At 48.7% G+C, this 15,899-nt stretch overlaps 1 protein-coding gene across 1 annotated transcript in view; it reads left to right on the forward strand.

Annotated features, from left to right (window-relative positions):
- The window catches only part of Plb1 (phospholipase B1), a 104,602-nt gene that overhangs the window by 14,663 nt on the left and 74,040 nt on the right, over positions 1-15,899 (forward strand). Inside the window, exons 9-14 of the mRNA XM_055622056.1 lie at positions 4,367-4,429; positions 4,978-5,057; positions 8,637-8,712; positions 9,582-9,680; positions 10,814-10,870; positions 15,482-15,553. Of these exons, the coding sequence (XP_055478031.1) occupies positions 4,367-4,429; positions 4,978-5,057; positions 8,637-8,712; positions 9,582-9,680; positions 10,814-10,870; positions 15,482-15,553 (447 nt within the window). The remainder of the gene's footprint in view (positions 1-4,366; positions 4,430-4,977; positions 5,058-8,636; positions 8,713-9,581; positions 9,681-10,813; positions 10,871-15,481; positions 15,554-15,899) is intronic.

Genomic DNA, 15,899 nt, shown 5'->3' on the forward strand with positions numbered 1-15,899 from the left:
ATAGTGTCAGGGGTTGGCTCTCTCCCATGGGGAAGGTCTCAGGTTGGGCCATTCCCTCGATCTCCGCTCCATCCTTATCCCAGCACATCTTGTAGGCAGGGTAAATTTGGGTGGAGTTGTTGTGGGTGGGGTGGTCCCCCTCCCTCTACCAGAAGTCCCATCTGGCTAGAAGGTGGCCTCTTCAGTCTCCATGACTCCTGCCACTAGGAGTCTCAGTAGAGTCACCCCCATATCCTCCCAGGAGCCTACCACAGTGTAGATAATGTCTTTATCTGCTCATTTGCGGTGGACACGTAGGCTGACTGTGCGGCAGTGCCATGAGAAGCATGATGTATACGTGTCACTAATGTATCCTGACTCAGGATCCTCTGGGACTCTGAGGAGTGCTGCATCTGGGTCATATGCTAGTTCTGTTTTGCGTTTTCCGAGGAACCTCTACTACTGCTTTTCAGTAACTCATTAATTCACGCAGCCACCAGTCCTATGTAAGGAGTCCCTTTCCCCTCTTCCCCTCCAGCTTTTGTTGTTGTTTGTTTGAAGAGAGTCATCTGAGTGCAATAGGACGAATATTGGCGTAATTTTGATTTGTGCTTCTATGTTGACAAATAGTATTGATTACTTTTTCATGCATTTATTGGCTGCTTACACTTCTTTCGAGAACTGTATTCAGGTCCTCCACCCATTTGTTGACTAGAAAATTTGTTTTTTGTTGTTTGATATTTTTAGTCCTTTATATAATGTGAACATTAACCCCCTGTAAAATAAATAGCTGCCCAAGATTTTCTCTTACTTGTGGGCCCTTTCTGCACTTTGATGACTCCTTTGCTACTCAGGAGTGTTTACATCTAGTGTGATCCTGCTATGGGTTTGTATTCTCACCAATCTTCCGTGTTAGGAAAATAAATCAGGGCCTAGGGAAACTGAGTCAGTGATCTTCCCACACCTGAAGAGAATCAGCTTCCTAGTTATTTAAGAGTTGTTCTCCCTCTCTTCGTTCTGCCTTCATATGAGTACTGAACATACAGAATAGCATAGGATGCATATAGTTGCCTCTTCCTAACCCTGAGCCCCAGGTTACCAAGGGCAGGATCTTATCATTCAGGCTCACTGGCTTTCCTGGGGACAAAACATGTCATTTCATTTGATGTATGTGCAGGTAATTCTATCACAGATCGTGTCGTCAGTATTTATCGGAGTAGCTCTGATCAGCTCAAAGTGTCAGGGGTAGCTGGGGAATATAGGCTATGACAATGGCGTATGCGTTCTTCTTCAGAAGTCTAAAGTCCAACTGCCACCAAGCTGTCTCTGTCAATTTCCATAACTTGCCTACTGACCCCTCAGCCCAGCTCTCAGGACTCTGTCAGGCCAAGCCTCAGGCATGGCTCCGTTTCTTGATGTGCCCCTGCCCTGCCATGTCTTGCCTTCTTCCAAAAGCTGCATGTTTTCTCGGATCCCTGGGCCACTATCAACACCCCCTTTCCTTTGTTCTGTGGGAGCCTAGGAGAATGGTGGTAAAAAATCCCCCTTCCCTGGCCAGCTCTCATTGTCCATTGTTCCTGCAGATCTCCTGAGTGTGTCGTGCACAAATGATGGAAGTTTCTGTTCACTTGAAATTTACATGCATACTAACTCGTGAATTATGTATCTATGCATTGAAATATTCAAGCATGCATTTACACATTGCTGCATTCCTCACAGCCACCACTCATCACTCTTACAGCTGCTCACACATTATCATACCCGTATGTAAATTCACCCTCTCACGTGCAGACTCAAGCACATGCTGTCGTATCTGTGATGAGTTTCCTCAAGCTGCCATTTGATTTTTTTTTTTTTCATGTGTGAGATTCACAGACGCTTACACTCATTCATGATTTCTTCTCTGCGCTATGACTGGCAGCCAAGAAGTCTTACGTGATTTCTTGCCTTTCATGCATTCATCCCTTCAAGCGTTATTGAATACATGATGCATTCTAAGTGTATGTGTTCCATTCATGTGATTTATTTTTTATTAATTTTTAGTTACACAAGTAATACATAAGTCTCTTTTTACTTTTAATATTCTTTGTTTTCATTAAAAGTATTCGGTATGCATATTAGTGGATTCAAAGTGACATTTCCATATAGGTGTGCAGTGTCTACTTCTCATCACATATTTTTAAGACATTGTCATGTTGATACCCTCAGACTAGACCTATTCTTGCTGAGTGAGTCAACAGTGAGGGTTTGCCACCTCGTGATTCAGCATTGGCTTACTGACAGCTATTTATCTCTTTCAAGTTTTTCACTATTTTATACACATAAAATTGTTTCTAGGTTTTCAGGTCACTAGTGAGTCCTCACAAATAAGTCAGGAAGATTACAACAAAAACTGTAAAATGAAGGAAGGAAGAAGGAAATGGGATAGAATAAACTATAAAACACTTTAGTTGGTGGCATGAAGTAAGGGGGATGTGGGGTCCATGGGGTCTTTGCTTTCTTTGTTCTGGAGGCGTGCACTGGACGCCATTAGAAGAAAATTACACACCGAACCACAGTCACAGTAGTTTGAAGACCTGGACAGCTGGTGAGGCAAGTGACAGCCATTCCAGGCCTTGATGACTGGATGAGCCTAGATTCCCAAATATCCAGGGACAAACCCTTGATCCAAGGTTTCTAAAGGAAGATCACACTTGGGAGTGGGGCCACCATGCTCTTCCAGGTCTCCTGGGGAGGGTGGATGCCCCGAATATGGAACAGACGAGTAGCAGAGACATCTGTGGACCCACTTCCTAGGGCTGAAAAGAATCCAGACAGAATGCTTATCACTGGCCATTGCAACAGAGGAGCTGGGTGGCCAGTCTCTCACCAGCTCCTCAGGAGCAGAGAGACAGGGATGGGCTCTTCTTCCTACGCAGTGGGTGGCAGGCGGCCCTCCCAGCAGCCCTCAACTGATGATTGGCAGCTGTCTCTAGAGTCCCTGCCCCTATTCCCCCAGGTAATAGCACAGCTTCTTGCCCTTCCTTGTCTTGCTGTCTGAGCCATGTTGCTTCAGGGGACAGCTAGTCTGCAGCCACCTGAGGGGCTCTGTCTTCTTGTGTGTTTTATTTATTTCTCCCAATGAAATGATAACCGGGGGTCAAATTTAGAGGTGCTCTCAGTTGCTTATTTTCTTCCCGTGCAAAAAAAGGGAAAGAAGGCTGTGCTGGGTGGGGGTGGATGGATTTATACATTCCAGTAATGGGGCTTTCTCAACACTCTCTCTGGGACCCTTTCTCTTACTCAAGAAAAATGTGGCGCAGGGAGGGACTGGGATGGGGCAGGGAAGGAGGGATCTGGCTAGTAGCCCAGCTTGGATTTCCGGTTAGAAATCCAAAATCCAGACACTTTCGAGCATTTCAGATTTGGGATTTTCAGATAATAAGTACTCAGTTGATAAAGTCTGTGCAGATGTGCCCACATCTGAAAGATTCCAAAGTTAGGAACACTTCTGCCCCCAGACATTCAGATAAGGGATAGTTAGCCTGTGCCCTCAGGAAGTTTTGGGTTTTAAACATTTTTTATTATATTTTATTTGTCTATTTTGTATGTGGGTGTGGGTATGTATATGCACAAGATGACATAGTGTGTATGTGAAGATCAGAGGGCCTGTCAGTTTCTCCTTCCATCATGTGGGTCTAGGGAATCAACTTGGGTCCCCAGCTTGACAGCAAGTGCCTTTACCCAAGGAGCCATCTCACTGCTTTTTGTTTTTAAATCTTGTTGATTGCATATTTAGTGTGTAGTGTATGTGTGTTTGTGTGTATGTGAGAGAGAGAGAGAGAGGGAGGGAAGGAAAGAGAGAGAGAGAGAGAGAGAGAGAGATGTCATGACATGTGAAGGTCAAAGAACAATCCTGGGATCAAACAGGTCCTGAGGCTGAGTGGCAGATGTCTTCTGCCCGCTTAGCAATTGCACCAGGTCCCCCTTTGGAAGTTTTGAGATCTGGCTGGGTCTCTAAATCCAGGCTCATCATGTTCCCTCTTCAGATTTGATTTTCTTCAGGTAAAAACAACCCCCTCAGCCCTTGGGAATGTGTCCCACCCTTTGCCGGGAGCATCAGAGCCACCGCAGTATTTCTCATCATGCTCCAGCCTTGGGCTTGTCCCTCTCTGATGTCCCTCCCTAGTGGGAGCTTGGCTGTTTTTCTGGTGGAGGATGGGTTAGAGAAACGGAGACTAGACCCAAAGCTTAAGCCAAGATGAAGCAGCTCTGGGATTCTACACTTGTGGGGAAGTATGGCCTCCATTGAGCATTTGGCAGTCTCTGTGGGGTCATCTGAGTCTGGGTCCCTGGGCCTGTGTTCTCCCTGTTGCTGCCCTTGCTCAGCCCTGTTCTTCTCTCACAGAAAAGGCAGTTGATGAGGCACATGGAAAAGCTGAGTGGGATCCTGGATTTCCTGCACCAGGAGGTGAGGCACTGGCTCCCCAGCCCCTGGGGCCCTGGGACATGAAACACGAAGCAAGCACCATTTGGGGTGTCCCCTGAAGTCCTTCTCTGGGCAGCTGAGGTGGGACTTGATTGACTCTTGGTGGCATTTGCTGGAGTGAGAGAACAAGACCTTGAGGCATGGAAAACTCGAGGGACCCCATCTTCTCACCCATCCTGAAGAGGGATGCTCCTGAGAGGGGCTTGGCAGCTCTCCGAGGACTGAGCACCCTTGCTTTCTGACTGAGGCTGGTCTTTGTAGAAGCCGCAGGCTCTGAGAGCTCAGGAGTACTGCAGCAGCTCTGTGGTTCCCCAGGAATTGGGCTGCACTGGCCACCAGAGAGGCAAGAGCTGCATTTCCAAGATGAGCAGCTGAAGGGGTGACAGCTTTCAACCAACCTCATTCAAACCCTCCAAAGTGTGACACCCCCCCCCCCAATGAGGCCTACAGGGATCCAGAGGGCTCAGAAGCATGGCAGCTTGGCATATGCATATCCCTCCCCAGCTTGTCTCCCTCTTCATATCTCCTAGGTCCCCAGAGCATTTGTGAATGTGGTGGATCTCTCTGAGGTTTTGACCATGGCTCATCAGCACCAAGAGACTGGGTTAAGGTAAGAAGAGAGAACACCATCATCTATTGTGTGGATTTTACATGCCAGTACTGTAGGGACATAGAAGTTGGTCAAGACACCCCAGGACCATGTTCTCAGCACAAAGGAGATTTATTTGAGTCAGAGGAACAAAGGGGAGGGTTAAGGGAAAAAGACAGGAGATAGAGGAAGATGAAGAGGAGGGAATGGGAAAAAAGGAGAGGGGAGAAAAGGTGCAAGGGAGAGAGGTAAGGGGTATTTGTCCCAGAGGACAAAGGACTGCCTCTGGATAGAAAGGAGACAGATGTGGCCCTTCAGAAGATGTTAGTTTATAAAAACAAAGGGGGAAAAATCTGTGTTAGGATGAGGTGTTTAACTTTAATTGGGCATGTTATGTAGGTGAGCCAAAATGGGGAGGTTGATTGCTGGACTTCAGTCCTTTGATAGCTGGACCTTGGTAGTCAGCCTCAGGAGAAGGAATTAACCAAATAAGGGAATGGACCATGAGGGCTAGCTTTAGAAGCCTAACCTAACAGTTTTTAGCAAGGCAGAGGACAGGCCTGCCAGCACTATGTTTCCCATGCCCAGGCTGGCTAGAGTCCTTTCAAGCACTGCATGGGCTCCCCACATACACTGATCCCCAGGGAGACCCAAGTGTGGAGGCTGGAGAGATCAGTAGCTGTCTGGGCTGTGTGAGTAGCCCATGTGAGTGGTGGAGTCAGTGGGAATGCTGCAATAGTTAACTTGGTTGATGCAGTGACAGAGCCCCACCCCGACGGTTGATAGAGCGCTTACCTAGCATGCACAGACTTGGTTCTGTCTCCAGCATAAAACAAGGTGTGGTGATACACATCTGCGATCACAGCAGGGGGTCAGAGGGCAAACCTGTGCTCAACAAGTCTGAAGCAAGCCTGGGCTCCTACATGAGACACAGTCTTATACACACACACACACGTTTGGCAAAGCATTCTGGAACGCTTTGTGAGAGAAAAAAAATAGCATTTTAATGTAATAGTATTTTAATGTCTCAGAACTTGATTCTCATTTATTTCTGAAAATTTTCATAGGATTTTTGCTTTAGCTTCAGAATATTGTGTTTGAACTTCTAAGAAAGCTGTTCATATGAAGAAAGTCAGAATAAGGGCAGCTAAGAAGGGAAGAAGGGTTCTGAAGGGGAAGGAAAGCAGAGAGGAATGGGAGAGGAAGGATGATGTTTCTGGGGAAGGGAGCACATGGAAAGCGGAGGAAGAATATCTTCATAGCACATCCTGATCCTGTGGACAAGAGCTCTGTGGAGCGCCTTCCACGTCGAGCTGGCCATTTGTTTCAACTTGACACGAGCTAGAGTCATCTTTGAGGAAGGAACCCTAATGTAGAGAGTGCCTCAGTAAGACCAGGCTGTGGGCAAGCCTGTAGGGCATTTTCTTAATTAGTGATTGATGGAGGGGAGCTCAGCCCATTGTGGGTGGGAATATACCTGGGCGGGTGGTCCTGAGTGCTATTTAAACAAACAAACAAACAAACAAACAAACAAACAGGCGGAGCAAGCCTGAGGAGCAAGCATCCCTTCTCTAGGGTCTTTGCATCAGCTTCTGCCTCACTTTCCTTCCTGGTTTGAATTCTTGCCTTGACTTCTCTCAGTGGAGTGATTCACGATACATAAGCCAAATAAATACTTTTTTTCCTCAAACTTCTTTAAGCCGTGGTGTTTCATCTCAGCAATAGTAACTCTAACTAAGAGAAAGTGGGGCCAGGTCTGTGGGGTGTTGCTGTGATAGACCCGACCGTGTTGTTTTGGGGGGACCGTGAGAGAACTTTGGAATCTGAGCGCAGGTCTGGCTTGTGAAGTTTCAAAAGGAAATTTGAGGGTCACTTGACTCTGCCCGGGTCGTTGCATATTTTGAATTAAGAATCTGTGTTTCCGGTCTCACCTGGGACTGGAGAATCCGCTGTGATTAATAAGATAACCAGAAAATAAAGTGAAGCCTTTGCTTTGCTGGGAGGGTTGATGCTGGTCCTGGAGATTGGAGATGATTAATAAGAAACCGGCGTGGTTGAGGTAAAACTTCTGGAAAGTGTTCCTTGAGAGTTAGTAAGCAGAAGCTGTGTTGCAAAGGCAGCCAAGATTGTTCTCGTCCGGCAGCCGAACTTGGTAGTGTAAGAGCCCAGGTGGTACTGGTTTTAGAGGCATGAAGTCATCATGGAGAACAGCTGAGGTTTGGCACTGTGAAACAAGGACAGAGTCCCTGAAGAGAACCCAGGAGAGGGAGAGACTAGCAAACATTCAGCCCTGTTGCTGCAAGAGATTCCAGAATTTTGGAGATGCCAAAGACAGCAGGCTGTACTGTGGAGCTGGCCTGAGCTTAGGAGACAGTCTGTGTTTGCTGCAGAGGGCAGAGCTGGAGAAATGACCCAGGCCTTTTGAAGGATCCCAGAAGATTGTGAGTGGATTCCAGATATTGGGCACTGAGTTATTTACACAGTTAGAGGGTGGCTTTGCTTTATTCAGAGCGTAATTATGCCCTACTTTTTTCCTTTTGAAGTAAGAAAGTATTTAATTTATTTTGATTTTACAGGAGCCTATAGCTGAGAGACTCTAAACTTTTAAAGAGATTTTGGAGTTTTATGGAAACTTTTATGTTTTATGGAAACTCATGTATTTTAAAAGAGATTTTGGGTTTCTTTTAAAGAGATTTAATCTTGAAGTGTTTGAATTTGTGAAGAGTGTGGGACTTTTAAAATTATTTTATTTTGTATTAATTACAATTTATTAATTTTGTATCCCAGCTGTAGCCCCCTCCTTCATCCCCTCCCCAATCTCACCCTTCCTCCCTCTTCTTTTCCCACGCCCCTCTCCTAGCACACTGATGACTGTGGGACTTTTAACTTTGTGATATGCTTTATATTGTGATGTGTGTTGATATGAGATTTAGGAGATGAACAAGAAAGGAAAGGTTATGGCTTGACAGTGAGTGATGTGTTTGTATGTCAAGTTGACAAGGGATCAGTTGTGCTAGCTATTTCTGTGTCATCTTGACACAAGCTGGAGTCAGCTGAGAGGAAGGAACCCTAATTGAGAAAATGCCTCTATAAGATGGGGCTGTAGGCAAGCCTGTAGGACATTTTCTTATTCGGTGATTGACGGGGGAGAGCCCAGCCCATTGTGGTTGGGGACACCCCTCAGCTAGTGGTCCTGGGTGCTTTCTTAAGCAGGCTGAGCAAGCCCTGAGGAGCAAGCCAGTAAGCAGCATTTCTCCATAGTCTCTGCATCAGCTCCTGCCTCCACATCCCATTCCAGTTTGAATTTCTGCCTTGGCCTCCCTCAGTGGACTGTGATTTGGAATCTATAAGCCAAATAAACCCTTCCCTCCCCAAGTTGCTTTCACTGAAGCACCAGGAACCCTAAGACACAGTAACCATCTTGCTCACCACTTGCCTCTCTTCTGCACCCCCTAAGGCTGCAACTTCCTCCCCTTCTTCTTAAGCAACTCTGCCCTGCCACCCACCCCTTGCACTCTCTTGGTTGGAGCGTCCCCCCACCCCCCAAACCCTATCCCAGCAGTATAAAATCCACCATGCTTGGCTCTTTTTGACCCGCAGCCCTGCACCAGAGCTTTGCAATTGTTCAGAGGATTCAACGAAGTTGTCCAAGGCTATCATGCAGTGGTCCTATCAGGTGAGCCTCGCTTGGAACCTGGGCTGCTGGATCTTGGGGGCACGGGCATGGGGAGAAGAGAGATGCTGGTGAGTAGGGGTAGTAAGACTTGGCTGAATTTGGCACTGCTGAGAGCCAGTGAGAGGTTCCCTCACAGTACTCCCTATGGTGAACCCACACTGTCACAATAGTGGGGAGGTGGAGCACGTGAGGGAGTTGGGGAGCCTGTCATGCTGAAAACAGCTAGTGAAGTTTTACCCATTAGTTCTGAAATGTGTTTTTGCTAGCATTGTTGCTGGTACTGCTACATGTGTGGTTTGTTTCACCCAGAGGGTGCCTGCATGGAGGCAAGCCATGGCTCCTGAAGCCGTACATTTTAGCTGACCAAGAGGCCAAGTAGGGTGTAGTGGGCTCAGTGAAAGTCACCATTCTTATGTTTGAGCTGGAAAACAGCTCAAAATACAGCGCCTGCTGAATGTTAACAGTGCCTGTTAACATTCTTTGCATTCATCAAAGGTGTAAGTACAGCTGTGTGACTCCAGAGTTTGGGGGGAAAGGAGGTGCTAATGGCACGTGCTTTTGCAGACCGAGCCCCCAAGGAGGACATGGCTCCTCCATGGTGTGCAAGGCTGTCTTGTACTTTTCGAGTTCCCAGAGAAGAGCCTCCAGCTCTCTTTGTCTGGTATGCCCTAGTGCTGGGGCTTCAGAGACAAGTGAAAACTCAGTTCCATTCCTCAAGAGCCCCACACTGTAAGGAGAGGTGGGGGTGGGGCTTCTAGGCAGCACGTGGTTGTATACCACGTGTGGAGATGGTTGAGTGAGGGGTCCTTGTGCGCCAAACAGCCCTGGCTGGCTTGGGCTCTTGAACATGCACTCTTTTCTCCCTTCAGGACTCCTGGGAAAATCTCCTGGCTTCCAGTAAGTTCAACAAGCATGAGTCCTTTGCAGTGGTTTTCCAGCCTTTCTTCTATGAGATAGAATCAGCCTCGGTGAGTAAGCTATGTGAGGCATCGAGAGTATTGATAGCAGATGGTGAGCAAGTCTGGGCCACACATCTACCCCTCCCTCTCTCTCCCCCTCCTGCTCCTGTTCCTCCTGACCCTCCTCTACAGAAGCCCCAGCCTTTACTGAATGCCAGGTGTACAGTGTCAGAGACAATATCAACATAGTCTCTTACCCTTTCTCATGCAGTTTCCTCACAGGGTCCCATAACCCTGTGAGAATTCTGAGAGGCAGGGTGGTTTCCAAAGTAAAGAGCAGAAACTCAGCCCTGCTTCTGGAAGGGGTCAACTGTGTGACCTTGGGCAAGTGGTTTGACTTCTCCATGCCTTGGTTTCACATGCGTGACATAAGGACAGTTATTAATATTCCATTCGTCTAGAGTGAATGTCGGGATCCCGTGAGCTAAAATAGGAGAAATCTCAAGGCCTGGGGCTTGGGAAGCCCCGGGTACCTCCTTCCTCTGTGATTTACTGAGGATGGTGTTTTCAAGGCCACCACCTCTAGCTTTTTCCTTTGTATGCTTCTCTACCTCCATCCCTGGGGAGGGAAGGGGGAGAAAGGCATTTGCATCTTCCTCCCCAAGGTCACTGGTCAAAGGGCTACCTAGATAATAATGTATAGCACTGAGGGAGGGACAGGGTGCTAACCAGGGTCTGTGTGGCCTCTGAGCCTTCAGGGCAGGCAACAGCTCCAGCTTCTACCTGTGGGCGTCACTGTGCTACCTCTAAGACTTACTGGCTGTTTAGAGCCATGGCTCATAAGGAGGAAAGGACCCCCTGCCTGTACCTGCCTTCCTCATTCAGACCACAGCTATGTCACACCTCTGTCACCTGTTGCTGTTCTGAGTTCAGTTTTAGAGGCTCCATAAAATACAGAGCAAGCAGAGATCCACCGTGCTCCCGTCCACCCTGACCTCCAAACCCCTCACCCCAGACAGAACTCCTATAAATGTAGTACTCATCATGGGGGAGGGGGGCATGCTAGGGGACAGAGCTGGATGGGTCACAGCCCTGTCCACATGGGTCAGTTAGTATGTAGAGGCTATCATATCCTTGGTGTGTGTGTGTGTGTGAGTGAGTGTGAGTGACACAGAGTCCCTTCTTACCTCATTCTCTTCCAGGAGAAGTCCTCACCCCAGGATCCCACCACACTTGCCCTCAGGCTCTGGAACAGCATGGTGAGTATGGAGATGTGAGGCCCATGCGAGCCTGCAAGCTGGTTCACAAAGGGGCGGCTGCTGCCATCACATCTCTGCCTACTGCGCCAAGGAAGAGGTGCAGGACACCAGTGAGGATGCTGGCCCTAGTTCAGTGCCAGAAGCTTGACCCTTCTGGCAAGACCGGAGGGAAAGCTCCATCCTACCTTCCCCAGAGGCCAGCCATGTCCCTAGAGACTGGGTAGTTGATTTGCTTCAAGTTTCATATCAGGACACAGGCGCCCTCGCAGTTCCTACTCACTTTCCTCACTTAGCTGGCACCATGCAGGTGGCAGCTAAAGCCAGCATGGTCTTCAGAGAGATGACCTGGGCTCAAACAGATCCTTCCTTTCACACCTGCATCATTCAGAGTATCCACTCCCCAAACAACACAAAACACACATTGAGTGTTTGTAACTTCAGTGTATCTAAGTATGTTGGCCTCTGTAAGGTGACAGTGATAGGCTTTCCCAGGTCCCCGAATATTCCCCAGGGCCTTTGGGACTGTTAGTGGGTAGAAGGTACCCCAAATCTTGATGCCCTTTCAGAGTGCCAGGAAGCTTCTGCCATTATTTCCCCAGACCTTGCTGCCACAGCTTTAGAATCCCAGCAGTAGAAATTGGGTTGTCTTCCTCTTTGGGTTAGAAATACTTCCCTCTCCAAGCAGTGGTGGCACATGCCTTTAATCCCAACACTTGGGAGGCAGAGGCAGGTGGATCTCTGAGTTTGAGGTCAGCCTGGTTCACAGACTGTGAACCAGTTCCAGGACACCCAGAGCTACAGAAGAGGAAAAAAAAAAAAAAAAAAAAAAACCCACACGCATAACACACACACAAATTATCTTTGTTACTACTTCATAAGTGTGATTTTGTTCCTGTTATGAATTTTAATGTGAATAGTTTTTGGAGATTGAGGTTTCCCACAGGTTGAGAACCACTGCTAGCCTTTCTCTCATGAAGTGCAGAGAACAGACCTGGGCTCCCAGTAAACCCCTGTCCTCCTACCATCCTCTCGCAAGTGAGAGTGTTGACCATGCCAGTTCAGCCAAACCTCGGGCCTCTACCCACTCTGCCACATGACTTTACTTTGCTGTGCCTAGTGCTAGAGGGGACAAGAGACACCAAATACGGCCTCTGTCTTCATGGAGTTCAAGGTAGCTGGGAAGGGACCAGCAACTAGAATAAGGGCACATGGCAACTTGGACAGCAGGGGTGTGCTGTCAGTTCCCCAAATGCAATGTGGACCACAAGGTCAGGAGGGGCCCTGAGGATGGGACTGGAGGTGAATTTGAGGTCACGTATAGGAAGAGGGCGGGACAGACACCTTTGGCAAGAGGCCTTTTGTGAGCCAAGGGTATGGGGATAATGAGACAAGTGCAGCAGCCAATGGCAGGAGGGAGGCCGGCTGACCTGAGGGAAGCTGTGGGAACAGTGCAGCCCAGAGCACAGACAAGTCCTGGAATGTGAGAGGAAGAGCTTAAGAGAGCACAGGAGGGCTGGGTTCCTTTCTCTTTCTCCTCTGATCCCGCTGTTGACTGTCCTCAGTATTGGCGGCAGTAAAGGTGATAGACCTTTATCGGGCAGCCAAGTGATATTCCCATGCTACTGACCCAGTTTTCTCTAACCTGCTCAAGGGTCACAAGGAGTGTGTGCCCAGAGGGAAGCAGAAGGTTTTTCCTTTAAGGCAAAGGGCTCGGGATACAGCAGGTGTCACGAGGACTCTGGAGAGGAGATAACAGTTGTTTTAGACTGAAAGTCACCTGTCTCTCCAGACTTATCCAAACACCCACAAGCCCACAGTTTCCCAATAAATCCCTCAATGCTCCTGCCACCAAAGAAGGGAGAGAGGAGTCCCCCAAGTGTGTCAGCTCCCCAGTTTCCTTGCTGGTAAAATACCAGGCCACCCACAACTCTGCTAGAACCCACCCAGAGCTCCTGCAGGCTTGAATCTGCCCCGTGAATGATCAGGAATGTGACAGGTTAGGGCGAGGCAGGGGGTGTCACAAAGCAGTTTCTGGCTCCAGTCCCACCTCTTGTTGTTTCCTGATGTAAGTCACATTTTCTCCCTCTGTCAAAAGACTGTGATGACCTTTAGCTAGCCTCTGAGGGCTTGTGAAAGAGTAGGTGCTTGTGGGCCCCCTTCACATCTTTCAGTTCGGTGTTGCCTTTACAGCATGGAGAAGGCTGGAGTGTTTAGCTTACCTAAACCCACCGAAGTCAGTGCCCAGGCTACACGTTCTATGTCATAGACACAGAGCCTTGGGTAGGCAACAGAGGAGGAGTCAGAAGAGCTGTTGTGATCTCAGGGACCTTCACCTACAGTTCTGCCGACATCTATGTTGAAGAGAATCTCTCCTCTGCAGCCCACAGAGCCACGTGTGGCTATGCATGGGCCACATCAGCAGCATCTGCCTTCCTTGCCCTCAGATGGCAGGTGTGGCAGAGGTGTTGAGCAGTTTTATCTGTACACACCTGGACTAGAGCTCTCCCAGATGCGTGGTCTCCTAGCCCCAGTCCTGCTACTGCTTGCACCCCCTATGCAGAGCTAAAGAGGTGTTTGTGTTCAGGCAGAAGTCAATCTCTCTGGGTCCTTTCTGCTGCTTCCTCAGCAAAATCTGGAATTTTTTTTATAGTGGTAGTGAAGGGACACACCCGTGGGGACATAAAATCCCAGGTCTTTCCAGCAAAACACCCTACACGAAGCCTCACAGAAAGAAGCTCATGTGACCAGGCAGGAGAGAGAACTTGGGAAGTGTTCATACTTCAGAACTCTTTCTCGATCAGATTTTTTTTTTTTTTAATTTATTGCCACCTTCAAAATAAAACTGAAAGGAAAGTGAGAGCTTTGAGAGCCCAGTTCCTTCCCCAGGCGTGGAGCCAGAGACTGCCACTCCTCCAGAAGTGACAGTAATTATACCCCCTTATCTGACACTCCTGGCACTCCTTCCACTGGCTTAGAACAAGTCACCCGTCCCTGAACATTCCTTTTGCTCCAGGAATCTGGAGCCCAAACACAGGGCTAGATCTTGAGGGGGATCTGAAGTCTTCATGGTGTCTATGTGTGACACACAGACGGGGTGTCCAAGCCGGTGACCACCTACGTACGTCCCAGTCGAAGTCCTTGCAAGATGAGAGGCAAAGCTGCCACCAGAGCCTAGCACTCTGGTTGTGGCAGGGTTGAGTGGAAAGCATAAACCCCTCCCCACCACCATCTCTTGCACTCTCTCCTCTCTTCCCTCTCCATCCTCTCTCTCTCCTCTCTCTGCCCCTTCTCCCTCATTACCCACACTATCGCCCCTCACTACCCCTCTTCCTCTCATCCAAGCTGGCCTTGAACTTGCTATGTAAGTGAGAACGACCTGGAGTTTCTGAGCCTCCCCTTCCAACGCTCATGTACCACCACGTTAGGACTATATTCAGTGCTGGGTATCAAACCCAGGGCTTCAAGCATACCAGGCAAGCACTCTCCTGAGATACATCCCCAGTCCGCAAAACGTTTTTAAAACTTCCCCTCTTGGGCTGGGGTTGTGGCTTAGTAGTATGGTATTTGCCTCCCGTACGGAAGGCCCTGTTCTTGATCCCTGGCATGGAGGGAAAAAACAGACAAAGGAAAAAAAAAAAAAAACCTTCATCTAACTTTTCAGTTATTTCCATTCTTCTTTCTTGGGGAGGTTTTGCTGAAGTCCTGCTGGTTCTGCCTGCTCTTGCTCACAGTGCCATTTGTCTGTTGTTAGGCGGCCTTTGTGGTTATGGTGTTAATGCCATTCATTCTTAAGCCACTGGATAACTTTGTTGTCTGAGTGTGTGTATGTTTGGGGGAGAGGGGGGAGCAAGCTGCACTCTCTGTCAGGCCAGTTAAAGACTGAGACCTGTTTGGCTTCATGTGAAGCCAGAGGTTTGGGTTTTTGTTTTTTTAATATAGATTGGTGATTCTCAGCCAGTATGTAGCCACCCTTTGGGGGGTCACATAGCAGATATCCTGCATATCAAATATTTACATTACGATTCACAGCAGTAGCAAATTTACCGTTATGAGGTCATATAGTTATGAAGTAGCAATGGAATAGTTGTATGGTTGGGGGTCACCACAACATGAGGGAACTGTAGTATAAAGGATTGCAGCATTAGGAAGGTTGAGACCCGCTGGCGTAGATTATAGCTACAGGAAGGGAGAAGCCGGGGAAAGGATAGCTGCTTTTCACAAGAGGCCTCAGGCTTGCCCTTCCTCCTTGCCTCTGCTATCCGCTATGGGAATCAGCATCAGCGAGCCAGCCAAGAGCTGGGCCCTGAGGGGGAAGCCACAATAACCACCCTAGAACAATCATGAAGAGGCGAGACCTGCTGAAGGATACCCGGTTGGGTTCAGAATGCCAGTGTTGTGTTCCTTGAGTACCTGTTCCAAACCATGTTCACGGCTGAGCTTCTGACCCCCAGGTCTAAGACAGAGCTGCAAATGCCCGAGAGGGGCTGCTGACCCAGGAGTCAAGCTCTGAGAGACCCCCTGGTAGGGGGTAGGGCGGCATCTCAGCTAGCCATGGAGGGTTACCTGCGTGAGGCTTCACTTTACCTGTGTGGATGTCACTTTCTTTTCTAGATAGAACCAGTGGGTCGCAAGGATGAGCCACTCGATGGAACAGAGCAGAAGACGATGAAATGCCCGTCTCAGGTAGGAGGCACTGGACTGGGTGAGGCGCGATGTGCTCGGCCACTTGGAATTTGCTTAGAAGAGGGGTCTTCCTGAGACGCCAGGCCCCTGAGAATCTCGGTCTGTTGTCCTGGGCCTGAGCATAGGCTGCACATGCAGCTCTCCTAAAATGTGCTCCTGTGGACTGAGAGCAGTACCTGCGGGGCGGAGGCCCTCACACCTGTGCAAGTCACAGGAACAAAACCACAGCTCACCTAGCCTCCAGCTGTGGTCCACTCATCCTCTCAGGGCCCTGGCCTGAGCCCCACGTGCCACTTCCAGCCCTTCCGCTACCTCGGGAGGCAGAGTTGATGAGTCCCTAAGGGGT

Source organism: Psammomys obesus, unplaced genomic scaffold (genome assembly GCF_907164565.1).
Source record: "Psammomys obesus unplaced genomic scaffold, mPsaObe1.curated_primary_1811, whole genome shotgun sequence".
Lineage (NCBI taxonomy): Eukaryota > Metazoa > Chordata > Mammalia > Rodentia > Muridae > Psammomys > Psammomys obesus.